Raw genomic sequence first — 27367 nt, forward strand, 5'->3', positions numbered from 1 at the left:
GACAAGTTGCCAACCTCATTCCTACTTTTTGCAAGACTGTTCTTTTTAGGCGGGGGCGGAGTCAGCAGGGCACTGTCTGGGGTGTGGGGCTAAATTGGAGTTTTGGTCACAATATTTATATTACCGGTGTAGTGCCGCGGTGTCCTACTTTGTCGAAATGTACTACCTGGTCTAATCTGGTAGTGTCAATCGATAGACAAGGTGTCTAAATATGCAATTACCGGTAACATACACACTTCCTCGCGTTTTGAAGGGACTCGGGAGTCTGGCTGAGAATGGATCCAGCCTGCATCTCCATTCCTCCATAATAATCACACAAAACCCAAGTTAACTTTATTAACAATAATAACGATCGGACTTGTAAAGGGAACAATTTCTCAGGCTATTCAGCAGGAAGTGTACCTCCAGCATACACACAACTGCTGCTATACTAAGTCCATCCGAGCAGCTCACAGAAACCCATTATAAACAAATCTTTTCACAGCAGAAAAAGCTGCTATTTACATGAAGGTGATTTTAACTACACAAAGCTTGGCTCAGGTATGCTGGGCTGGCTCTTTCTCAGTCACACTGTAATGCTTGGTTCAGCCCCCCTGTCCTGCCTGGAGAAAGGCTGCTCCCCTCCCTCCTGCGACCCCACGCTGCTTCCCAGGAATAGATGAATTACATGATCCCAGCACACATGGCTTCCTCCAGCTGTAGTGCCGCTGCATGCCACACTTCTGCAGGAGGTCTGATCAGTGACACGGCAGCGGCTGGGAAGATGCCGCACAGCTGACACCAAGTAACTCTCCCTTCTCTCCTTCGGTCGCAAAGACGGACGGTCTCATCTCTGATCAGTGTAGTTAGCAAGCTCCCCCTGCAGCACACCAGCTGTTTCCTGCTAATTATCCATACTGTGCACTGTGCAGAAGTCGCTGCAATTTCTCACTGCAAAACAATATTGAAACATGCTGCTTCTTCGCCTGACCCCGCCTATTCGAAGCCCACACACCTGTCTACAGAGATGATTGGTTAAAGTGTCGCCAGGACAACCAGGGGCTTCCCTGAATTCAGTCACGTGGGACTGGCTGCCTCACATGATACCGTCGCTTCATTTCCTTTCTGTACTGAACATACCATTAGTGCGAGGGTGTTTTCAAAGCGAAAGAAATCGTTTTTTTTTTCTTTACTAAAAGATCAATTTGTAGGGATAGACATGTAGACTTCTTGGATAGAATAGCATGCTCAAGCTACGTATAGTTGTAGAAATATTTGTTTTCCTGGAGATTGCGTGTATACTGCTCTAATAGTGTAACCTCACCCCCCTGCTGCGTGTATAGACTGCTCCAGCTCTCCTGTGTTCCTGAGCCTGTCTATGGGTTTTAGTATTGAAAGGGAGGAGTTGCACTTTCCGGTCTCCTGTCAGTGCTGTTTGTTTACCTGAAGTGTCAGAAGTGGGGACAATGAGTGGTGAGTGTTTGGGGAGAGGAGAGGGCTGACTGCATATATGAACTGCTAGTGCAATGGTGTTCAAGTGTGCTTTATTACAATGCAGTGTACAGTGTGCTTTACAGGATCATCCTTACACCACTTGTAGAGCATCAGCTTTCTTATTATTTTATGAAGGGTTGACTCCACAGCCCTTGTTGGAGGTGAGCCAGGGAGAAAGTCCATATGGAAGTTCAGCTAACACAAACTGCTAGGTTGTAGTAATAACACACACATCTCTCTCTCTCTCTCTCTCTCTCTCTCTCTCACACACACACACCAGCTGCGCGCGAACTGGGCTGTGTGCGATGTAACTTTGTGCGGCTATTAGTGCCCGCAAAGCTACATTTCGGGCACTAAATGGCTCTTCACTCCGGCGCTAATGCGCCGGTTAGTGAATCAAGCCCTATGTGTCTTTGTACATGGCAGGAGGGCTACCTTGTTAGGTTGTGTTCACATAGGTAGAGCTTCATTCGCTTGTCTGCAGATACAGGCATAGTCTGTTGGCTGAAGTATCTTTTGCAGATACTGATCTTTTGCATGTGTACAGCATCTTTGTGTACAGCGTCTTGCAAAGATTTTTATCTGATGGGGAGTTCAGCTCAATAGAATAGACCAGTGTTTCTCAACACGCGGTTCGCGTACCCCAGGGGGTACGCGAGACCATAGCTGGGGGTACGCAGCCAGGAGGGGATGCAGCGCAAAACGGGGGAGCATGCCCACACATAGCGGCGGGAAGGGGGGTCCACTCCCCCCCACCCTCACCTTGGACTCCCCCGTCAGCGCTTCCCCTCCGACACGCATTAATAGCAGCGGCGGCATGGTAAAAGGAACGCGGACTTACTTCCGCGTTCCACGCCAGAGGTCCTTCTCTCTCAGCGATGACGCTACTTCCTGTTTATCAGGAAGTAGTGTCAGGCTCAGAGAAGATCGGACCTCCGGCATGGAACGCAGAAGTAAGTGTGCGTTCCTTTTACCATGCCGCCACCACTGCCTGCTATTAATGCGTGTCGGAGGGGGAAGCACTGACGGGGGAGTCCAAGGTGAGGGAGGGGGGGAGTGGACCCCCCTCCCCGCCGCTATGTGTGGGCATGCTCCCCCGTTTTGCGCTGCATCCCCTCCTGGCTATACTTTGGGCACACATGCCTAACTAAACTGTAGGCACCCATGCCTAGCTATCATGGGGGCATCCATGCCAGGCTGTACTAAGGGCACCCATGACTGGCTATACTGGGGGTACTTATACCTAACTATACTGGGGGCACCTATACCTGGCTATACTGGGGGCATCCATGCCAGGCTGTACTAAGGGCACCCATGCCTGGCTATACTGGGAGGCACCCATGCCTTGCTATACTGTGGGGCACCCATGCCTGGCTATACTGGACGACACCCAATCCTGGCTGTACTGGGGGCACCCATGCCTGGCTATACTAGGGGCACCCATGCCTAGCTATGAGGACACCTATACCTATATATACTGTGGGCACCAACCCATGCCTGGCTATACTGGGGGCACCTATACCTAGCTAAACTGAGAGCACCTATACTGGGGGCGGGCACCTATACCTGGCTATCTATCTATACTGGGGGCACCTATACCTGCGGTGCGGTATATATGCGGTATAAGTGTGCGTGTGTGTGCGTGTGTGTGCGCGCGCGTGTATGTGTGTATATATGTATATATATATATATATATATATATATATATATATATATATATATATATATATATATATATATATATATATATATATATATATATATTATACACGTGGGGGGGTACTTGGCTGGAACTGAATTGCGGTAGGGGGTACTTGGGCCGAAAAAGTTGAGAAACACTGGAATAGACTGTAGAGTATGCTCTCATACTACATGAAAGGGGGTAAAATTGGTCTGTGATCTTTCATTTTAAAAGACTTTTATCTGATGTGTGTACCCACCTTGAGAGCGCTTGGGAAACATGGGCCTGGGATAAGCCGTGCACAAATAATATTGTTGTAGCCCAGATTAATGTTTTCAGATAGCTTCAGTTTGGGACAGTTAGTACCTGATCACACTGTATGTAAAGTCTGGAACTCAAACAAAATATTTGACTGGCTTGCCCACATATTCTTAGGCCTCTCTGCATTCGCTTGCATACCTGCATCAAATATGAGGACACCTCATTTGTATACTTATTCTAGGTCAGTGGCACAGTATGTATTAAAGTGGTACTCCAGCTTTGTTAAACAGTTAACCATATCTTCGGTTCAACTCTACACATTAATAGGGTCAATGTCAAGTTTTATTTCAAACTATGTAGCTTCATCCTGAACACAATCTGTAGTAACGATCCACATAGGACTCAACCCTTCAAGGAGTGATTTCCAGCAAAATATTTATTTGTGCATAGTGGTCATACAGATAAGCACAACGTTTCGGGCAAAGGCCCTTTCTCAAATGGATCGTTACTACAGATTAGACTTTGTTTGTGAGGTGTGATGGGCCTCTCACTGCACTGGACTCCCCGTATGATATAAAGCACCCTCTGTGGCCGGCAGGTACGTTTCACGTCATCCTGAACACACACAGTGACAAAGTCATGATCCAAACAATCTGTGAACGGGAAAGTGTCCATGTTGCTACCAGTCAGTTGATTATTGCAGATTTGGAAACATCACTAAGAGGACCTCATGCTTTGTGCATGTAATTGCGCATGCAGGAAGAGGAAATACCTGAGCTAACTGTAGTGAGATACTAGGTACAGATTCCAGGTTACAAAATAAGTGCAAATTGTGCTTACATTTATTTCTGGAAGTTCACATTTGGCCGTAATTGAGAGGTAATTGTTAAAGTGTGCCTGAGATGGATGGGTAAAAAGGATTTTTATTTAGCTGGGACATCTTTTAGCCTTCTGCAGTCTGTCTCTTCTCTTGCCATTCTCTTGGTTGTGCCGCCGTTAGACCTGTAAAGTCCATGACTTGGCTCGGGCGTGGTTTACATCATATGCATGGTCTTGGCTGTGCACACCTCCTGATTCTTCCATTTCTTTAAGACTGTAACTGCACTTGCGCAGAACTCTTCTGGCCACGTGACCCTGAATAAGCATGCAGGTCTGGTTCTCTGACTTGAGTTTGACTGAATTAGTCTCTTGCTTGTTTCAGGGTTGTGATTTCAGAAGATCAACAGGATTGCCAGGCAATTGGTATTTTTTAAAAGGTAATACATATGGCAGGCTCCATATCACTCTCGCCTCAGGCAAATTCTTTTTGAATTCTGAGCCATAAAACTTTCTGTAATATATTTTTTTGTGCTTGCTAGGACTGGAATACTAGAAAAAAATAGAAGGAAATGAAATGCTTTCATAAGCAATCTTTCATACTCTCCAAAAGATTGTTTTCTCCTTCCCAGGAAGGGATTATCTTTTAAACTTTCCTGACAATACTACAATGTTTAAAGGGAACCAGAGAGGAACTCTCTTTAAAAACAGAAAAAGCTTTTATACATACCTGGGGCTTCTTCCAGCCCCATACGCATGGATCGCCCCCACGCCGCCGTCCACCGCTTCCTGTATCGGTGGTACCGGGTCCCGTCACTTCCGGCGGACACGGCCAATTGTCCGCATGAGCTGCTCAGTATGCAGCTGCACGCGTAAGTGTATGCCGGGATCCCCTGTGATGCGGACAATTGGCCGCGTCCTGCGGCCGACTGGCCGAAACTACGGGACCCGGTACCGCCGGATACAGGAAGCGGAGGATGGTGGTCTTTTCTTTCACACTTATTCTGGACCTCTTCAGGTCCATTTTAAAAAATAGCCCCGTCCCCGCCGCGTTGACGTCACGACGCCCCTGCCTCCACCGCGCAATGATTGGCCGCCGGGTCCCTGGAAGAATAGTGGGGACTTGGGGATCCCGGCGGCCAAAAAAGTAGAACAAAAGGTTCGGAGGGAGAAAACTGGGTCCCGCTGGCAGCGCTGATCACGCGCGGGACCCAGTTCAGCACAGCAGGAGGCAGATTCCTGACAGCCTGACCTGAGCACGGGCTTACCGCTGCGCACATGGAGATCACAGCCCGTGCTCAGGTCGGGCTTACCGCCAGGGAGGCTACAGGGAAACTGTAACCAGGAATTGAAATTCATCCCAATCAGTAGCTGATACCCCCTTCACAGTGTGATGTCAGGACCATGTTTCTGCTTCTGCCACCTATCCGGATGCAAAAAAGAGAAAGGAAAAAGAGTATTCTTTTCTCTGTATTGTTGATATTGTACAATTGAGTAATATATGTTTAATTTGGGAAGGTTAATTAGATGAATCTGGTGTGGGGGAGGTGATGGGGGGTGACTGCTGTGTCTTCTCAGATTTCTCTCATGGGGTTTTCTATGGGTTTGGAGATTTGGAGAACGGGGTTCTCTGGAGGATATCCTGAGAGGATAGGTTTGTTTTGTGTTCTTTATGTATTGTTTTTTCTTTTTTCTTCTCCTTCTGGTCTCCTCAAGATAGATTATGGATTGTACGTTGGATGTCTCAGGGGGGTGATAATTTAAGGATTCTCTCTTACAATGTTAAGGGTTTAGGTTCTCCAGTTAAGAGAGGAAAATTGTGGATGGAGTTGCATAGAAACAAACCTCAGATTTTTTTTTTTTTTAATAGGAAACTCATTTTTGTGGGGAAAATAGGCCGAGTATGCCCTTGTCTATGTTTGATAGTTTGTTTGTTTTTCAAATTCTCCGATAAAAAAGGCTAAAGGGGTTGCAAATGCGGTAGGTAAGAACTGCCATTTTGTTTTTTTAGACCAGAAGAGTGATGAGATGGTTAGATGTATTTTTTGAAAGGTCAATTATTAGGTCAAATGTATACTTTTGTTAATATTTATGCACCTAATAGGTCCCAGGGTACTTTTTTAGATCGTTTTTTGAACAGTTGGAGGGGTTGAAGCTACGTACACACATGCGACAACAATCGTTCGTTGTGACCGACAAACAAACTTTTAATTGATGAAAGAACGACCTAAGTAAAGTTAGTTTTAAAAGGTGTGTAACGATCTGATCGTTAGAACGAACGTTACATCTCGTAAAAGCAACTATTGAGCTTGCGCATAAAAATGAAAAGTTCCATCGAGAAATAGTGAAATGCGCATGTCAAGCCTAGTACAAACGATCGTTTCCAACGATGTACTACTTTTGCAAACGATCGTCGTTGGGAAAAATCCGCCAAGCTAGATCGTTCGTTTTGAACGATCTAGCTCGTCCGTCGTTAGACTTAATGGTCGTTGGCTGCTTTTTTTCAAACGATCGTCGTTTTAAATGATCGGGGAACGATCGTTTCAAACGACTATAGTCGCATGTGTGTACGCACCTTTAGGGAAGGGTGTCTGATTTTTGGTGGAGATTGCAATTGGGTTTCAGTTCCTAAGATGGATGTGTCATTGGGTTCTAGGGCCTTTTCAGCAGTAGCTAATAAATCAATAAAAAAGGTCACAGAGGGTTTACATCTTGTAGATGTATGGAATTATTTTTTCCTTCTGTGAAGAATTTTTCTTTTTTTTTTGAATGTCCATAAGGTGTATATAGGATAGATATGTTATTTTTGGATCAGTATTTTTTGACAGCGTTAGTATCACTATTTTGGATCATGCCCCTTTGTGGTTTGATTTAGACCTAATGGCGAGAAGTAGGCGTGATTGGCATTAGAGACTCAATTGCAATCTTTTAGATGATATGGAACTTAACCATTTCAGCCCACGGGGATTTTTCACCTTATGCATCAGAGCAATTTTTACCTCCCATTCATTCGCAAATAACTTTAACACTTCTAAACACAATTTATTGATCTATATCTTGTTTTTTTCCACCACTAATTAGGCATTCCTTGGGTGGTACATTTTGCTAAGAATTATTTTTTTATAAATGCATTTTAACAGGATTAATAAGAAAAAAATTGAAAAAAAATCATTATTTCTCAGTTTTTGTCCATTACAGCTTTAAATTAATCCACGCTACCATAATTAAAACCTATGTGTTTTATTTGCCCGTTTGTCTCGGTTATGACACCATTTACATTTTGTCCCTATCACAATGTATGGCGCCAATATTTTATTTGGAAATAAAGGTGCATTTTTTCCGTTTTGCGTCCATCACCATTTACAAGCTTATAATTTAAAAAATGTTCGTAGTATACCCCCTTCAAATGCATATTTTAAAAGTTCAGAACCTTAGGTAACTATTTGTGGTTTTGTTTTGTTTTGTTTTTTTGTATTGTAATATTTTTTTCCATTAAAAATTGTATTTGGGTAATATTTTGGTGTGGGAAATAAACAGTTAATTTTTAATATTATTATATGTGCAAATTGTAATGTAAAAAATTTGTAGATGCAGTTTTACTATTTGGCCACAAGATGGCCACCTTGAGTTTTTTTTTTTTCCTCCTTGTGCTTCTTGCTAACCGGATGCACAAGGGGGACGCGGAAAATTTTATTTGCAGAAAGACTGAAGCCTCTAGTAAGAGCGCTTGGGTTTTTCTGCTAGGGACATGGATCGGTGATCGGGAACCATGTTCCCGTTCACTGATCCCAGGGCTACCGGGGGACAGCACGGGGGCGCGGGAGGGCGTCAAAGTGTGGCACCGCAGCAGAGCAGCCGCCTGGACGTGAGCATCACGTCCGGGCGGCTGAAATCGTTAAAGACAAGATTAAAAATCCACTATTGGAATATTTTGATAAGAACGAGTTGGAAGGCATGGACAAGGGCATAGTATGGCAGGCCCATAAGGCAGTGGTAAGGGGGTTTCATTTCTTTTGGGAGCCAGGAAAAAGAGAGAATATAATGAGAAAGTTACAGCTTTATTGTCACAAATAAAATTGCTGGAATTACAGTGGTTTGCAAAAGTATTCAGCCCCCTTGAAGTTTTACACATTTTGTCATATTACTGCCACAAACCTGAATCAATTTTATTGGAATTCCACGTGAAAGACCAATACAAAGTGGTGTACACATGAGAAGTGGAATGAAAAACATGCATGATTCCAAACATTTTTTACAAATAAATAACTGCAAAGTGGGTGTGCGTAATTATTCAGCCCCCTGAGTCAATACTTCTTAGAACCACCTTTTGCTGCAATTACAGCTGCCAGTCTTTTAGGGTATGTCGCTACCAGCTTTGCACATCTAGAGACTGAAATCCTTGCCCATTCTTCTTTGCAAAACAGCTCCAGCTCAGTCAGATTAGATGGACAGTGTTTGTGAACAGCAGTTTTCAGATCTTGCCACAGATTCTTGATTGGATTTAGATCTGGACTTTGACTGGGCCATTCTAACATATGGATGTTTTTTTTTGTTAAACCATTCCAATGTTGCCCTTGCTTTATGTTTAGGGTCGTTGTCCTGCTGGAAGGTGAATGTCCACCCCAGTCTCAAGTCTTTTGCAGACTCCAAAGGCTCATAAACACATCAGACCATAGTCTTTTGAAAATGAAAGATCACAGACCAATTTTACCCCCTTCCATGTAGTATGAGAGCCATACCTACACAGTCTGTTCTATGAAGCTGAACTCCCCATCAGACAGAAATCTTTGCAAGATGCTACACACACAGATGCTGTACAGACACAAAAGATCAGTATCTGCAAAATATCTGTTCCTGCACAAGATCCGTTCCTGCAAATTGCATTCATAGTCTATGAGATCTGCAGATCCTCATACACACCTTGTTTAACTGACATTCATCTGCAGATCTGACAGTCATCTGCAGATCTAAAAATCCATCCTGGTGAATCTGATCTGCAGATGAATGTCTGTTAAACAAGGTGTGTATGATGATCTGCAGATCTCATAGACTATGAATGCATTTTGCAGGAACGGATCTTTTGCAGGAACAGATCTTTTGCAGATACTGATCTTTTGAATGTCTACAGCATCTTTGTGAGCAACATCTTGCAAAGATTTTTATCTGATGGGGAGTTCAGCTCCATAGAATAGACTGTGTAGGTACGGCTCTCATACTACATGGAAGGGGGTAAAATTGGTCTGTGATCTTTCATTTTCAAAAGACTATGGTCTGATGTGTGCATGTGGCCCAAGATTGCCCTGTATTTAGCTCCATCCATCTTCCCATAGACTCTGACCAGCTTCCCTGTCCCTGCTGAAGAAAAGGACCCCCAGAGCATGATGCTGCCACCACCATATTTGACAGTGGGGATGGTGTGTTTAGAATGATGTGCAGTGTTAGTTTTCCGCCACACATAGCGTTTTGCATTTTGGGCAAAAAGTTTCATTTTGGTCTCATCTGACCAGAGCACCTTCTTCCACATGTTTGCTGTGTCCCCCACATGGCTTGCGGCAAACTGCAAACGGGACTTATGCTTTTCTGTTAACAATGGCTTTCTGCTTGCCACTCTTCCATAAAGGCCAACTTTGTGCAGTGCACGACTAATAGTTGTCCTATGGACAGATTCCCCCACCTGAGCTGTGGATCTCTGCAGCTCGTTCAGAGTCACCATGGACCTCTTGACTGCATTTCTGATCAGTGCTCTCCTTGTTCGGCCTGTGAGTTTAGGTGGATGGCCTTGTCTTGATAGGTTTACAGTTGTGCCATACTCCTTCCATTTCTGAATGATCGCTTGAACAGTGCTACGTGGGATGTTCAGGGCTTTGGAAATCTTTTTGTAGCCTAAGCCTGCTTTAAATTTCTTAATAACGTTATCCCTGACCTGTCTGGTGTATTCTTTGGACTTCATGGTGTTGTTGCTCCCGATATTCTCTTAGACAACCTCTGAGGCCGTCACAGAGCAGCTGTATTTGTACTGACATTAGATTACACACAGGTGCACTCTATTTAGTCATTAGCACTCATCAGGCAATGTCTATGGGCAACTGACTGCACTCAGACCAAAGGGGGCCGAATAATTACGCACACACCACTTTGCAGTTATTGATTTGTAAAAAATGTTTGGAATCATGTATCATTTTCGTTCCACTTCTCACATGTACACCACTTTGTATTGGTCTTTCACATGGAATTCCAATAACATTGATTCATGATTGTGGCAGTAATATGACAAAATATAGAAAACTTCAAGGGGGACGAATACTTTTGCAAACCAAGAGTAATGGTAAAAAATCCCGCTGCACCAGATGGTAGGGTAGGGTAAAGTGAAAAAAATCTTTATTCTGTTACTCCATGTCAGTGTTACAAGTAAAAGCTCACGCGTATCGGAGCAGAAGATGGCTCCTTTTTTTAAAGACAAATTTTATTGTATTTTGTATTTTAACAACAAAGCCGAAACAGACGGCTTAGAACAACTTATACAGATACACATATCATAACAGCTGCAGCAGAACAGAGCAACCCCCCCCCCCCCCCCCCCCCCCCGTGATAGGATTGCAGAAAGGAGTCTTGGCTTGGTAGTGATGAATCCTGAAAGGAAGAAGAGCCCCTCAACAGAAATTAATCTCATTAATATCTAACCAGCGGAACCAGATTTTCTCGAATTTTTTATTAGCTCCTCTTTTTTCGTATACCTCTCTGAGAATGAGGAGTTCTTTATTAACATATGTGTGCCAGTCAGAGATTGAGGGCGGTTTAGATTGGTTCCAGTGGAGGGTAATACGTTTTTTAGCATAGAAGAGGAGACTGCGATATAGGGTTTGTTTAGGGGCAGCCTTGATGTGGTCATTGATTACCCCCAGTATGTAATGCTTAGGGTTGGGGGGAATAGAGGCCTTTGGAAATAATTTGCAGATCCATTGACCTATCTCTGACCAGAAGCATGAAAGGCTGGGACAGGACCACAGTACATGCATAAAACCAGCATCCGAAAATCCGCATCTGGCACAGGAGGAAGGGGCTTGAGCATTGTAGAAGCGAAGTTTAGCCGGGGAGATATATGCCCAGTGAAGAAGCTTAAGTGCAATCATTTTATTCCTGGCAGAGATACAATAGCTGAACGTACTCTGAAGAGTTTTATCCCATTCAGGTAGTTCTAGGTCCGGAATATCAGTTTTCCATTTATCATAGAGCTTAGTCATGGAAGGGGAGGAGAGAGGGAGAATGGTTTTATATAGAGTAGATAAGGCCTTTGGGAGCTCTTTGAGGGCAGTCTTAAATTCTATTGGGAAGGTGGACACCAGCATTGGGGGATCGGAGGTTGGGAATTGGGCTTGAAAGGCGTGGCGTAGCTGAAGGTATCTGAAGAAGTATTTGTTCGTGAGTTGGTATTGGGACTTGAGTTGGTCAAAAGTTAATAATTGATTATCTTCTAGAAGATCTTTAAGTCTATAGATACCTCTGTCAGCCCAGACCGAAGGGTCAGGTTTCGAGGCAAAATGAGGGAGGGAAGTATTGTTCCAGAGGGGCAGATACAGGGACACCTGTCCCGGAGAGGACTGGAATTTTTTGACTGTGTCCCAGACTAGGATTACAGTTTTCATTGAGTGTGTAAGCTTGGGGGAGCATTTGGTACCTCTGTAAGGTAAACTGGCGAGAGCCGTGTGAGAGCCCAGGACTGCCGCCTCGAGAGCCGTGGCAGGGTTGTCTATAGAGCGGGAGAACCACCACCTGACAGTTACTAGTATTGCGGCCCAATAGTAAAACTTAAATACCGGGAGGCCTATCCCACCCGCCTCCTTTGGCAGCTGCAGAGTTTTAAGTGCAATTCTGGGGGTTTTGGCATCCCAAAGGCAGGATATAACAGAGGTATCTATTTCTTTAAACAGTTTGTTTGGAATAGTGACTGGGGAGTTGCGGAATATGTAAGTAAATTTAGGGAGGAGATTCATCTTTATAGCGTTTGCTCTGCCTAGTAGGGTAAGCGGGAGGCTACGCCACGCCTTGCATTTGTCCCTGAGGATTGCCAGAGCAGGAGTTAGGTTTAGTTTCTGGAAGTCTAAGACATTAGTGGTGAACCTGATTCCCAAATATTTTATTTCGGATACCCATGTTAGTTGGGATTGCTTACCAGGAGGAGGGGGAGCGGGGTCGATAGGAAGGACAAGAGACTTGGACCAGTTGATCTTTAGGCCCGAGAAAAGGCCAAATTTTTGTATAACCTCAAGGGACATCTCCAGGGAAGGGCCAGGATCATTTAGATAAAGGAGAAGGTCATCTGCGTACAAGGAAATTTTTTCTTGCATACCACTCACTCGTAGGCCTTTGATCTCGCTGTTAGCTCTAATCTGGATAGCCAGGGGCTCTATTGCCAATGCGAAAAGGGAAGGAGACAGGGGGCAGCCCTGCCTCGTCCCCCTGCCTAGGTTAAAGGTATTTGAAACATGCAAGCCGGTTTTAACACTGGCCGTTGGGGAAAGGTATAGTGCCTGAATCCATTTTATGAACTTAGGCCCAAAACCAAAGCGTCGGAGAACTTCAAAAAGAAACGTCCATTCCACTGAGTCGAACGCTTTTTCAGCGTCGAGGGACGCAATCATTCTCGAGCCGCAATTGTCATGTTTTATACTGAGGTTTGTCATTAGTCGTCTGATGTTTATGTCAGTTCCCTTCCCGGGAACAAAACCAGACTGGTCCGGGTGAATTAAGGTCGATAAAACCCTGTTCACTCTAACAGATAGTATTTTGGCTAGTAATTTATAGTCCGTGTTTAGAAGCGAGATAGGTCTATACGACGAGCATTTGGTAGGGTCCTTGCCTGGTTTAGGGATTATAACTATCAGCGCTTCAGCCATCGAGTTTGGTAGAGGTTTACCTGAGTGTGGGAGGTGAAACACCTGGAGTAAGCGGGAAGAGAGTATTCCCCTGTTTTTTTTAAAGAATTCCAGAGGGAGGCCATCAGTACCAGGGGATTTATTTGTTGGCATGAGATCCAAGGCAGCATCCAGCTCCTCCCTGGAGATGTCCCCATCAAGGTATTCCCTCTCAGAGGGAGATAGTTTAGGGAAATGGATACCATTTAAGAATTCAGATAGCATAGCATCAGGGTAATGGGCAGAGGATGCATACAAGGCCGTGTAGTATTCCCTAAAAAGCTGATTTATCGCCAGAGCATCATGGATAGGTTGGTCATTATGGTCGAGAATTGTAGATATATGTGGGATAAATCTTTCTTGACCTATAAGATGCGCTAGCAACCTCCCTGTGTTGTCCCCTTGTTCGTAAATACGGACTGATTTAAGCTTAAGAGCTGACTGCGCACAGTTAACTTGTCTATGTTTAAGGGCAGAGAGGGCTATTTGCCATGCAGAGTAGGAATCTGAGGTTTGGGTAGAGATATAAGTGGCCTCAGCCTTTTTAGCAACCTCTTCCGCGTTAGTAAGCAACATTCTAGTTTGGCCTCTTGCATATTTAATTCCTGCAGTAAAAGAGCCCTACACGACGGCCTTGTATGCATCCCACACCACACTTGTTGTAGCGGATTCTTCATTTTCTCGCCAGTATCTCTGAAGGGGGACTTTAGTCACCTCTTCCACGAACATGCTGTTTAGCCACCTGGGAGAGAGCCTCCAGACAGGTCTGGAATGAAAGTTCTCTGTTCTAATGGCTAGCTCCAGGGGGGCATGATCCGAGACACCCCTAGGGAGGAGCCTGAGACCCGACACCCCAGGGGCCAGGTCAGGAGAAGAAAGGAACATGTCAATTCGAGAAAGGGTTTGATGTGTAGTGGAGTGGCATGTATAACCACCTTCACGAGGAAATCTTTCCCTCCAAATGTCCACCAGACCTAGAGACTCAATCCAGTGTTTAAGTATTAGCGAGTCTCTACTAGAGGGTGACAATCTGTCCTTCTGGGGAGAAATCACCATATTAAAGTCCCCGCATAACAGGGTCTTACATGAGGGCCATTTGTTAATGTGCTCCAGAATATCTTGGAGAGTCTGAATGTCAGCAGGGGGTGGAAGGTATAAGCCTATAATGTTCATCTCCATACCATGTACCATGGCGTGTATGATTACATATCTGCCAAAAGTATCTATTTTTAGGTGGAGTAATTGAAAGGGGCATTTTTTGTGAATTAAAATAGATACACCACGCGCGTAATTTGAAAAAGTGGAGGAGTAGTATGCGGAGATGAAGGGTTTTTTTAATGATAGGACCCTGCTACCCGTGAGATGAGTCTCCAGAAGGACAGTGATGTCTGGTTGATAATTACGCATGAAGGAGAAAACAAGAGCTCTTTTTATTTTGTCATTAAGACCTCTGACATTCCAAAGGATCACCTTCAGTTCAGCAGGGATCAGAGACATTGCATACAAGTAGGAATCCTTTGTACCAAGTAGAGTTTAAACCTTTGGGGAGGGAAAAACCCTGGGTGATCTGAGCTGCTGCAGTAAAAGGGACGCACAAACAAATATACAATGAACATAATATATACAACCCATGGAGATTGGAACATCATCTCCATTTCCTGAAGCCCTAACCCACCCTGCCTCAACCTTCTAACTAGCTGAAGCTTTAGCCCTTAACTATACTAGACTTAGGTGGCTTTGCACTTCCGAGAGTGCAGACTAGCCGTTGACTAAAGGCGGCGGTGAGAAGTGGGGATAGGCCTCGGTCAACTTCACTCCATGAAGAGCGAAACAGTTCGGCCGGTGAGGGAAGGGGTACTGCAGTGGCGCAAGGGAGGGGGTCAGGGAGTGTACACGTGGAAAAACAAATATTCAAGTCCGTCCAGAAGCTGGAGTTCGGAAAGTGTTAATTTATGTACTAGGCCCTGGGAGGATCAAAGGGTAATAACCTTGCATACAGTACTCACTGCGACCCCATCAGATATTAGGCAGTCTTAGAGGACCAGGCCGACGGACCGGAGAAGCAAACTGCAGCATTCGTATTCCCCTGTCAGGCAGGAAGGGTGTCCAGCCAAGTCGAGGCGTCCTCAGGGGTGTTAAAAAAGCGGATGGTTTCCCCGTCTTGCACTCTCAGGCGCGCCGGGAAGAGCATGGCATAAGGTAGCCCTTTCTTGCGGAGCCGGGGTTTCACCGACTCCAAGGTTTTCCTCCGCTTCTGAGTCTCCGGAGCGAAGTCCGGGAAGAACATCAAGCGGGCGTTCTCGAAGTGGATATCTTGTAGTTTCCTGGCTTCGCGGAGAACCGCATCCCTGTCCTGGAAGTTGAGAAGCTTGAATATGAAGGAACGAGCTGGGGAGCCTGGAGGAAGAGGTTTGGACGGTATGCGGTGCGCCCGCTCCACCACAAAGCACGAGGAGAAGTGAGCCTCAGGCATGAGGCGTCTAAGCAAGGACGTGATAAAAGATACTGGCTCATCTCCCTCGCTGCCCTCCGGGAGGCCCATTATGCGTATGTTACTGCGCCTGTTGCGGTTTTCGGAGTCTTCGATCCTATCTTCCAGACGCTTAACTTTTTTCACCAGGTCGGCTGTGGTCGCCTTCTGAGTGGCGTTGGAGTCCTCAATATCGCTTATACGCTGCTCCGCTTGAGTTAGCCGATTTCGGACATTGGAGACGTCTTGGCGCAGAGTCGTCATCTGAGATTGTAAGTAATCTATTTTAGTGCCCAAGGTATCACTCGTAGAGCTTATTAGGTCTTTGCATGCTGTTATAGCCGCCATGAGTTGAGTGAAGTCGGGTTGCTCTTCTGCCGCCATCGGGGCTGTAGTTTGTGTGGCCTTCACTTTAGCTGAGGGCAAGATGGCGCTGGTTTGAATGCCGCGTGACTTGGCTATTTTTTGTTTCCTCTCCGGCTGGTCCGCACCGGTCCCTCACTTCGGCATAGTCACCTCACCGGTATCAGGAGTTGTTCCGCCGGCTGGCAGGGTGTTTCAGAGGGTAAAAAGTAGGATTTTTAGCCGGGTAGGCAAAAGGAGATCAGGAGCTCCGAGAACCAGCGACCGCTCAGTCTGCGTGAATAGCCACGCCCCCGAAGATGGCTCCTTAATCATAGCTGTTGGAAGGTAGCTTGAGAGAAAGGAATATAATTTTTTCTGCCAGATAGATAAAGGATGCAAACGGAGGTGTGGAGCTGCAGGCACACAAAATAGCGAATATTTTTAAAGGGCTCCGAGGAGTGCCCCAATTTAAAAGAATACACTTACCTGGGGCTTCTTCCAGCTCATGGTAGGCGACGAGGTACCATGGCGTCCTCCTGGCCCCTCTCCTTCAGCCTCCGCCGGCCCCCCCGTTAGCGGTGTCACCAGACGACACCCGGGCCTGGTGTTGGGCCGCTCTTCTTGGTTAATAATGCAATGCATCATCAAGCTGGCCGCTTTGCGTCATCACGGCGGCCGGCGTGACAGGTCTGTGCATGCGCGGAAAACCTGCCCATATGACCTGTTTTATTTATTTTGACTTTAGAATTTTTTTTGTGTACTGTTTGGGGGTCTGCAAATATTCATGGGGTAAAGGTTGGTGGTGGTGGTGGGGGGGGATTATAAGATGTTGGCTTTTGCTGTTTACATTTTATTTTAAATATCGGAACCATGGTGAGGATGTAGGAGGTGGAGCCTTTTTAAAGAATAGAGAATGTATTTTGTGGGAGGGAATCTCTCTATGCGTTATATTGAGGAATAGATATGAGGAAGAATCTGTTTTGTGGAATGTGAGGAGGAGGTTGGGATTTTTTTTTCTTTGGGGGGGTTATTTTTGTTTTGTATTTATTTTGTTAAACTTTGAAGAAATGAGGAAGAGCGCATTGTACCTTGCTTGTTTAAATTGGTGAATATAGATGAATTGTTCTTTGCTCTTCAAGTAGATTATAACCCTGGCGTTCTATTAAATGCGCCAGGGTGGCGGTGCAGCACTATTTTGTGTGTTTTTTTTTTTTCTTTTGTAAATCATGTAGCTAGCCTAGCGCTAGCTACATTATTCCTCCCTCCCTGTGGCGTCACTCCCACACTTCCGATCGCCGCCGGCGATCAAGCCCATCCGGAAATCCCGTTCTGAACGGGATTTCCTTTAGGGCTTCCCCGTTGCCATGGCGACGATCGTGATGGCGTCATGACGTCATCGAGAGTCCCAATCCACCCCTCAGCGCTGCCTGGCACTGATTGGCTAGGCTGCGCACGGGGTCCCGGGGGGGGGGGGGCGCGTATGACACAGCGGGTAGCGGCGCATCGGCAGCGATTGGTGTAAACACGCAGCAAGCAGAGTGCTTGCTGCGTGTTTAAAAAAAAATATCAAAGTCGGCCCAGCGGGGCCTGAGCGGCGCCCTGAGCTCGTCATTACCGCCAAGGAGGTTAAAAAACTTGTTCATGGTCAATGACTTAGACATATTAGAGGCAGAGGATCAGCAAGACAGCCAGGCAATAGGCATTGTTTTAAATAACAGGAATACAGGTCCTTCTCAAAAAATTAGCATACTGTGATAAAGTTCATTATTTTCTGTAATATACTGATAAACAGACTTTCATATATTTTAGATTCATTACACACAACTGAAGTAGTTCAAGCATTTTATTGTTTTAATTTTGATGATTTTGGCATACAGCTCATGAAAACCCAAAATTCCTATCTCAAAAAATTTGCATATCATGAAAAGGTTCTCTAAACGAGCTATTAACCTAATCATCTGAATCAACTAATTAACTCTAAACACCTGCAAAAGATTCCTGAGGCTTTTAAAAACTCCCAGCCTGACCGACTGCTGACCAGAAGGCCATCATTGACACCCTCAATCAAGAGGGTAAGACACAGAAAGAAATTTCTGAATGAATAGGCTGTTCCCAGAGTGCTGTATCAAGGCACCTCAATGGGAAGTCTGTGGGAAGGAAAAAGTGTGGCAGAAAACGCTGCACAACGAGAAGAGGTGATCGGACCCTGAGGAAGATTGTGGAGAAGGACCGATTCCAGACCTTGGGGGACCTGCGGAAGCAGTGGACTGAGTCTTGAGTAGAAACATCCAGAGCCACCGTGTACAGGCGTGTGCAGGAAATGGGCTACAGGTGCCGCATTCCCCAGGTCAAGCCACTTTTGAACCAGAAACGGCGGCAGAAGCGCCTGACCTGGGCTACAGAGCAGCAGCACTGGACTATTGCTCAGTGGTCCAAAGTACTTTTTTCGGATGAAAGCAATTTTTGCATGTCATTCGGAAATCAAGGTGCCAGAGTCTGGAGAAAGACTGGGGAGAGGGAAATGCCAAAATGCCTGAAGTCCAGTGTCAAGTACCCAGTCAGTGATGGTCTGGGGTGCCATGTTAGCTGCTGGTGTTGGTCCACTGTGTTTTATCAAGGGCAGCGTCAATGCAGCTAGCTATCAGGAGATTTTGGAGCACTTCATGCTTCCATCTGCTGAAAAGCTGTATGGAGATGAAGATTTCATTTTTCAGCACGACCTGGCACCTGCTCACAGTGCCAAAACCTGGTAAATGGTTTACTGACCATGGTATAACTGTGCTCAATTGGCCTGCCAAATCTCCTGACCTGAACCCCATAGAGAATCTGTGGGATATTGTGAAGAGAAAGTTGAGAGACACAAGACCCAACACTCTGGATGAGCTTAACCACCTTAGCGGTATGGACGAGCTCAGCTCGTCCATTAGCGCCAGAGGGTGCCGCTCAGGCCCTGCTGGGCCGATTTTGATGAAATAAAGTGCATCACACGCAGCCGGCACTTTGCCAGCCGCGTGTACTGCCTGATCGCCGCCGCTGTGCGGCGATCTGCCGCGAGCAGCGGCGAAAGAGGGTCCCCCCAGCCGCCTGAGCCCTGCGCAGCCGGAACAAATAGTTCCTGCCAGCGCTAAGGGCTGGATCGGAGGCGGCTGACGTCAGGACGTCGGATGACGTCACTCCGCTCGTCGCCATGGCGACGAAGTAAGCAAAACACGGAAGGCCGCTCATTGCGGCCTTCCGTGTTACTTTTGGCCGCCGGAGGCGATCAGAAGAACGCCTCCGGAGCGCCCTCTAGTGGGCTTTCATGCAGCCAACTTTCAGTTGGCTGCATGAAATAGTTTTTTTTTAATTTAAAAAAAACCCTCCCGCAGCCGCCCTGGCGATCTTAATAGAACGCCAGGGTGGTTAAAGTGAGTCTGAAGCGAGAATAAATCTCGCTTCAGACCTCATAGATAGCAGGGGCATGCGTGCCCCTGCTAAAACGCCGCTATCCCGCAGCTTAACGGGGGTCCCTTCACCCCCAAATCCCCTCCGTACAGCCGGGGAGCGCTTCCGCATTGGGGCAGGGCTAACCGCCGCAGCCCTGCTTCCCGTGCGTCTATCAGACGCGTACCTCCGCCTCTCCCCCGCCCCTCTGTCTTCCTTCACTGAGAGGGGCGTGGAAGAGGCGGCGATGCGCGTCTGATAGACACGACTAGAGGCAGGGCTGCAGCCGTTAGCCCTGCCTCCAGGAAGAAAAAATTCACGACCAAGTTGACGACCAAGTCTTGCGGGGGTGGGTTTGGGGGTGAAGGGACCCCCGTTTAGCCGCGGGATAGTGGTGTTTTAGCAGGGGCACACATGCCCCTGCTAACTATGAGCTCTGAAGCGAGATTTATTCTCGCTTCAGAGTCTCTTTAAAGAGGATCTGTAACATCAAAAGATCCCCTGGGGGGGTACTCACCTCGGGTGGGGGAAGCCTCCGGATCCTAATGAGGCTTCCCACGCCGTCCTCTGTCCCACGGGGGTCTCGCTGCAGCCCTCTGTACAAGATGACGTCATTATTTACCTTCCCGGCTCCTGCGCAGGCACTCTGACGGCTGTCGGCTCCGAACTACACGGAAATACCCGATCGCCGTTGGGTCTGCTCTACTGCGCAGGCGCAAGTTTCCGGCGCCTGCGCAGTAGAGCGGACCCGACTGAGATCGGGTATTTCCATGTAGTTCGGAGCGGAAAGCAGCCACAGCGCCCCTGCTGGAGCCAGCAAAGGTAAATATTGATTTTACAGTCGGGTCTGTCGCCGGCTGTTCGGAGGGCTGCAGCGAGACCCCCGTGGGACAGAGGACGGCGTGGGAAGCCTCATTAGGATCCGGAGGCTTCCCCCACCCGAGGTGAGTACCCCCCAGGGGATGTTTTTGAGGTTACAGAGTCTCTTTAAGGCCACTATCGAAGCATCCTGGGCCTCCATAACACCTGAGCAGTGCCACAGGCTGATTGCCTCCATGCCACGCCACATTGAAGCAGTCATTTCTGCAAAAGGATTCCCGACCAAGTATTGAGTGCATAACTGAACATAATTATTTGAAGGCTGACTTTTTTGTTTTAAAAAACGCTTTTCTTTTAGTGGTTGGATGAAATATGGTAATATTTTGAGATAGGAATTTTAGGTTTTCATGAGCTGTATGCCAAAATCATCAATATTAAAACAATAAAAGGCTTGAACTACTTCAGTTGTGTGTAATGAATCTAAAATATATGAAAGTCTGTTTATCAGTACATTACAGAAAATAATGAACTTTATCACAATATGCTAATTTTTTTTAGAAGGACCTGTATAGCAGCCTCCATATCCCTCTCATTTCAGGTCTGCTTTAAGTCCAAATGGAAAATTCCACAAAAGGTCAAGGTAAATAACAAAACTACAATCTTCTGGGATTTCCAAATCCAGAAAACTAGACAGGTAATGGCCAATCAACTAAACATCATAGTTGCAGATAAGAAGACAACACTGATGATAACTGTAGCAGTGCTAACCCACAGAAGCATCAGGAAGAAGGAGTATGATAAGATGAAGTAGTACTAGGGCCTAAATGGTGAACCAAAGAATATGTGAAAAGTGAGGACCAAAGTGGTCCCAGCAGTAGCAGGAAAACTCAGAACAGTAACACCTGAGCTGGAGGAGTGGCTACAACAAATCCCAGGAAAAAGCATAGAAAAACAAATCCGAAGTAGAGGAACCCGGCTCATATCGCTCTCTCTTCTATCTATCTATCTATCTATCTATCTATCTATCTATCTATCTATCTATCTATCTATCTATCTATCTATCTATCTATCTATCTATCTACACACACAGACAGAGACACAGAGACACAGAGACACAGAGACACAGAGACACAGAGACACAGAGACACAGAGACACAGAGACACAGAGACACAGAGACACAGAGACACAGAGACACAGAGACACAGAGACACAGAGACACAGAGACACAGAGACACAGAGACACAGAGACACAGACACACAGACACACAGACACACAGACACACAGACACACAGACACAGAGACACAGAGACACAGACACACACAGACACACACAGACACACACAGACACACACAGACACACACAGACACACACAGACACACACAGACACACACAGACACACACAGACACACACAGACACACACAGACACACACAGACACACACAGACACACACAGACACACAGACACACAGACACACACAGGCACACACAGACACACACACACACACTTATATGATTAATCTGTTTTCTCAATGAAATAATTACACAAAGTGCTTTAAAGATCTGATGTGCCGAATCTTCAGAGATCGCCATGTGGCCGCTGTACACACGATGGTCTGATGCCTGATTCTAGCCCATAGCAGTTGTTATCGTCCACCACGGCTGAGTCTAGACCAGCGTTGGTATGGGGCTTTAGGAGGTTGTAGAATAGATCAAATACTGTGCAGATGTTCCCCCTACACATGCCAGCTATTTGGTTGTACCGTTCAATATATGCTGCTCCTGATTGCATCTTAGGCCCTGCCACTATATTTTACCATGGGCAGCACTATGGCATGCTTGACACTCTCACCTACCAGCGCTGGGTCCCTGGTTAGAATCCCAGCCAGGGTACTATCTGCTTGTATGTTCTCCCTGTATCTGCGAAGGTTTCCTCCGGACACTCAGGTTTCATCCCACATACCAAAAACATACAGATAAGGTAATTGGCTTCCCCCTAAATTGGCCCTATACTATGATGCATACACCACATGATCTAGACATATGACTATGGTAGGGATTAGATTGTGAGCCCCTCTGAGGGACAGTTAAGTGACAAGACAATATACTCTGTACAGTGCTGTGGAAGATGTCGGCACTTTATAAATAATAATAATTGTCTCTGGGTCCTTAATACAGTCTTCAGCTTGAGTCCTGCCTAGTGTGGTGGACCCCTGCTTCCAAGGATTTTTTTCTCAGTGCCTATGCTTGTGTTGCTCTGATTCATGATGTCTTTGGGTCCAGCCCTTTCCACCCACTGGTAGGATTTCCTAATGTCAGCTACATCTGCTATCTGTCGCACATAGGTTTGTGTCTTGTCATGGCACTTTCTGTACTTTGTGTTCCTTTTATGTCTGCTGCTGATTCGTGTATTCTATCAACAGCTCATATCTTGGTGCCATCTTACTGATGTACTCCTGGATGCTCTTGGTTTCATCAAGTACATTACCTCTGACACTGATCAGACCTTGCCGGCCTCAATTTTGGCTGGTGTACAGCCTCTGGGTGTTAGGCCCAGTTCACACTGACACAGATGGAAAACTGATCTGTGCAACAGATCAGTTTTTAAAGGCATCGTTTTTCCATCTATGTCTATCCATTCTGTGATCGCGTGATCCATGGGACGCATCCGTCGATCCGGATAAATCGCTGCAGACCTAAACGTGTGCTCCTTTCAGCGGAACAGACCAAACAAATCCGTTCAAACATAGCAATGTGAATGCATCCTATTGATTAACATGGGATCCTTTAACTTCCTTCTGCTAAACAGACCGTTTTGTAGTTCAATGTGAATTGGGACTTGAATCGACCCTTTGTGAATACCTTGTGAGGAGCTTCCAGACCATCACATTGGCTGCCTCCGGCCCGGTCTCCCTGCGTGTTTTTTTTTTTTTATATCCTTATAAAGCCAAGTATAAACATCAGGTGCTGTAATTAAAGTCTGGCCATATTAGCCACATGCTTGTTCCAGCTGTTTAATTCAGACACTACTACACCCCCAACAGATCTGCAGGACTTCCAGAAAATTGGCATTGTTTATAGTAAATAAATATGGCAACCTCCATGTACCTCTCACTACAGTGTCCCTTTTAGCCTGCACACTGTAGATCAGTAATCCAAGACCATACCATGAGGGTGGAATAATACAATGCATTGCTCCTTCTAGAGTGTATGGACCTTCTCTTCAATAGATATAGTGAAGATCAATTGCTTGATCATTAGGGTGACTTTGCAGTGATCTAGCGCTGTACAGATGTGCTGTTTGGCTATAGCTGACCACAATCTACTTTTCTGTGCTGAGGAGAAGAGAGACTACAAGGTAGTATATGAGCAAGTGAGATGGGTATGTACAAGCACAATGGACTAGTTCATTGTCTGTCTAGTGACTCACAGTATGGGCAGCAGTATGTGTACATGCAAAAAGGCTGTCATATATAGCCGCTAGTAGAATATCATTAAAATTACCAACATTCTACAACTTAATTCCAATAGTATGAATAGCGTGCACTGTGCTATTTGTAGCTGCACTTTGCATAGCAGGCGCCCCATCCCGCACTATTTTTTGGATGCCTCTGGTGCCCTTTTTACGCGGCAGTTCATCTCTCATTCATCTCTATGGTTTTACCATTTTTATCCGGTTCACTGCAATACACCCACAAGGTTTGAGATGGAGCTAATCGATCACCTCAGGCAGTGGCATACTTACAGTAGGGCTGCAGGTGCTCACAGCACTGGGTGTAGCCATGGCTCAGCTCAGCCACTGTGTTTTTTCACATGGGACCTTTTCTCATAGTTTGGACAACATTCTGAAAAAATAGCAGCAGGCAGTGCAGGGGATGGTTCTACTTGTTGCACTAGATGTAGACCCCTTCCTGTCCAGTGGGCAATGTGTCTCCTCACTCGCTACACGCAGCCTGCAGTGAGTAAATGTGGCTACACCTATCCCTGACTAACTATGCTGCAGCCACCTATTACTGGCTACACCGATCCCTGGCTCTCTATGCTGTGGCCACCTATTACTGGCTACACCTATCCCTGGCTATCTATGCTGTGGCCGCATAATTCTGGCTACACCTATCCCTGGCTACATATGCTGCGGCCACCTAATACCGGCTACACGTATCCCTGGCTACTTATGCTGCAGCCACCTACTACTGGCTACACCTATCCCTGGCTACCTATGCTGCAGCCACCTACTACTGGCTACCCAACTGTGGCAACCTACTACTGGCTACACCTATCCCTGGCTACCTATGCTGCGGCCACCTACTACTGGCTACACTTATCCCTGGTTACCTATGCTGCAGACACCTACTACTGGCTACACCTATCCCTTGCTACCTATGCTGCGGCCACCTATTACTGGCTACACCTATCCCTTGCTACTTATGCTGCGGCCACCTACTACTGGCTACACCTATCCCTTGCTACATATGCTGCAGTCACCTACTACTGGCTACACCTATCCCTGGCTACCTATGCTGCAGCCATCTATTGCTGGCTACCTATGCTGCGGCCACCTACTACTGGCTACACCTATCCCTGGCTACCTATGCTGCGGCCACCTACTACTGGGGTGGGGGGAGTTGGACATTATTTAATGTAAGGGGCAGCGGGTCCAAAAAATTGTGCAATACGTCATACCATGGTATTTTTTTTTTTTACGTGGAATTTCATACCGTTGCAACCTTAGGTGGTTTGCCACATTGAAATTAAAAGATGGCGCTAGACCGGCCCAACTTGAGTCTCATGCGTGCAACCAGGCGTAATCACGCCGCGCTGATCAATTGATTCAGCGCTCACTTGCCGCCACTACGTCAGACGTCGCTGGCATGCTTGCGTTCCAGCCGTCTGTCCAGTTGTGAAGGAAGGCGTAGGGGCGGAGCGGATGGGCGGCGTATCACTGCCATGCTCATTAGGTTACAAATACCGGCAGCCCGCCTTCCTCATTTTGCAGCCTCCGTAGATGCGCAGACGTGTGCGAAATGGCCGTCAGGTGAGTGCTTAAAAACCCAGCACCCACCGCACCACCAGGTACCCCACTTGACTTTTGATACACCCACTATGCAAGTTCGCTTGTCATTTGCATGCATGTTTACGCTTTTTACTTTTTGAAGCTACCAATAAATACAGCAATTTTAGCAGTGCCAGTCTTTCCTGCTTCTTTGCCTCCTCTGCCACTCTGAATATACTTGTACTAGAGCACGCTAAGCTGGAAACGGGGCACCTAGAAGGCCACCGGAGCACACTTGCTTTACCGTAATGCCAACCCGCTTTTTTCTCACCACTGCTGTTTAAATGTCAGTAGACAGAACTTAAATAGGACCCTCCATTTTATAGGTAGCCAGTGAAAGGAGTGCAGGACTGGTGTTATGTGGCAGTGATGGGGTTGGTTGGTTAACAGTCTGGCAGCAGTATTCTGTATCAGCTCTAGGCGGAACAAGTTCTTTTTTGGAAGGCCAGTGTAGAGAGCATTGCAGTAGTCCAGTCGAGATGTAATGAAGGTGTCACAGGAGTCCTGGTGGCTGACCGCAATTGGCCTTCTAGACAGTGCCAGCGCACAGATCGTGCGAACTCTGGTCGCAGTCAATGCGCAGAAACCGTTAAGAGATAGCCGCAGACAAACCACGAGGGCGCCTGTGAGATACGGGTGATTACAACTTCACACACTGGTTCAGGGTAGATCTGCCACCACCGTGGTTACCATGGGACCAAGGAGCCCACTGACTGACTAATCCTGCGAATAAAACGGTTAAACACACGATATTCTGTCTAGCCAACAACAAACAAACAGTAGCGTATCTTCAGAGACCCGGGATCAGTTCTGTGTGTGCTGATAAGCAGGGTAGCGGACAGTGAATGACTTGGAGAAAGTCGTTTATTCACGCATATAAATAATTAATATATACAGCCAATTATTAATATCAACAATTATTAAGACAGTAATAGCCAGTATGAAATAAAAAGGGAGAAAATACTTATGGTTTGTGGAAATATGTCCTTTTGTGGGAAAATCATAAAGTTCAAGCAAAACGGTTTCAAGTTCTTAAAGCTCTTGGTTTCAATCATAGTTCAGCAGAATTCTTTGTTCCAGGTTACAGAAGATGCCATTTAAGATGGCCGCTAGCACATGTGTCCTTTGTTTCAGATGGGTCAGCAAAATGGCCACCAGCCCTATGTCCTCTGGCTGGCCGCAGGATGTTCTCAGATGGATGGAATGGGAGGACTCTCAGCCCGCCTGCTGGCCAGGTGCTTTTGATGAAGCTGGTTTGGGGGTGTGGCAATGCCGGCTCCTCTGAGTCACCAACCAATGCCAGTCCATTCCCTCTGAGAGATTTTAGGGCTAAACTTATGAAATGCTGTAACTCCTGAACCATACACGTTATATTTAGGGGGGTAACAGCTTCACACTTGGTGGAAAATACAGATTAATATGATATCTGACATGGCTAGTGCAGCAGATCAGGGTCCTGGGTAGATTCATACCTGGGTTGTAGGGGCCCCGGGCCCCTCTCGACTGGTATCAAGAGATCCAGCATGACCCTACGGATCCAATGATACCGCTCTCATAACCACCCTATTTATTGTATTCTGTAAATGGGCAAAAGATTATATAGTACATTCATTTCTTCCTGCTAAGGCTGGAGCCAGGCTGACTGGAGTCCAGCTGTGTCTGCTTCTTGGGATCTCCCTCTATGAAAGGCCCTGTTGGCTCCTTCAATTAACATCTGAATGTGAGATCAGCTTAGACAAACTTTGAGTTTACACCTCTGGCTTAATCAGCAGTCACAGGGCCAGTCTTCCTGCCAGCTGCTAACAGGGGGAAAAAAACTGCCTAGTTAAAAAACCAGGAATGTCAGTCTCTAAATCGCTGGCCTGACTACACTCACGGGCAATCGGCCCAATAAACCGATTGCGTTCTCGTTTCTCACGGCTGTTCCGTGACAGAAGGCATGAACTAAGGTTGGTAGATCTTCTGGGGGGGATGAGGTGCCTGATTTTTGCAATGTTCTTCAGGTGAAAATAGGATGATTTCACCACAGCAAAGATGTGAGTTCTGAAGTTTAAATCCCCATCAATTATAACTCCCAGGCTACGCACGTGATCAGAGCTGTGTAGATCCGTGCC

At 46.3% G+C, this 27367-nt stretch overlaps 1 protein-coding gene across 11 annotated transcripts in view; it reads left to right on the forward strand.

The window, feature by feature from the left end:
* The first annotated feature begins 1150 nt into the window (after window positions 1–1150).
* Window positions 1151–27367, forward strand: part of SNX29 (sorting nexin 29) — an 875170-nt gene continuing 848953 nt past the window's right edge. For all 11 annotated transcript variants that reach the window (XR_011022742.1, XM_068244702.1, XM_068244708.1 and 8 more), the window contains exon 1: window positions 1151–1452. Coding sequence is in view for 10 of the 11 variants with exons in the window: in XM_068244702.1 (XP_068100803.1) it covers window positions 1446–1452 (7 nt within the window). In the remaining variant the exon portion in view is untranslated. The remainder of the gene's footprint in view (window positions 1453–27367) is intronic.

This window comes from Hyperolius riggenbachi, chromosome 7 (assembly GCF_040937935.1).
Source record: "Hyperolius riggenbachi isolate aHypRig1 chromosome 7, aHypRig1.pri, whole genome shotgun sequence".
Taxonomy (NCBI): domain Eukaryota; kingdom Metazoa; phylum Chordata; class Amphibia; order Anura; family Hyperoliidae; genus Hyperolius; species Hyperolius riggenbachi.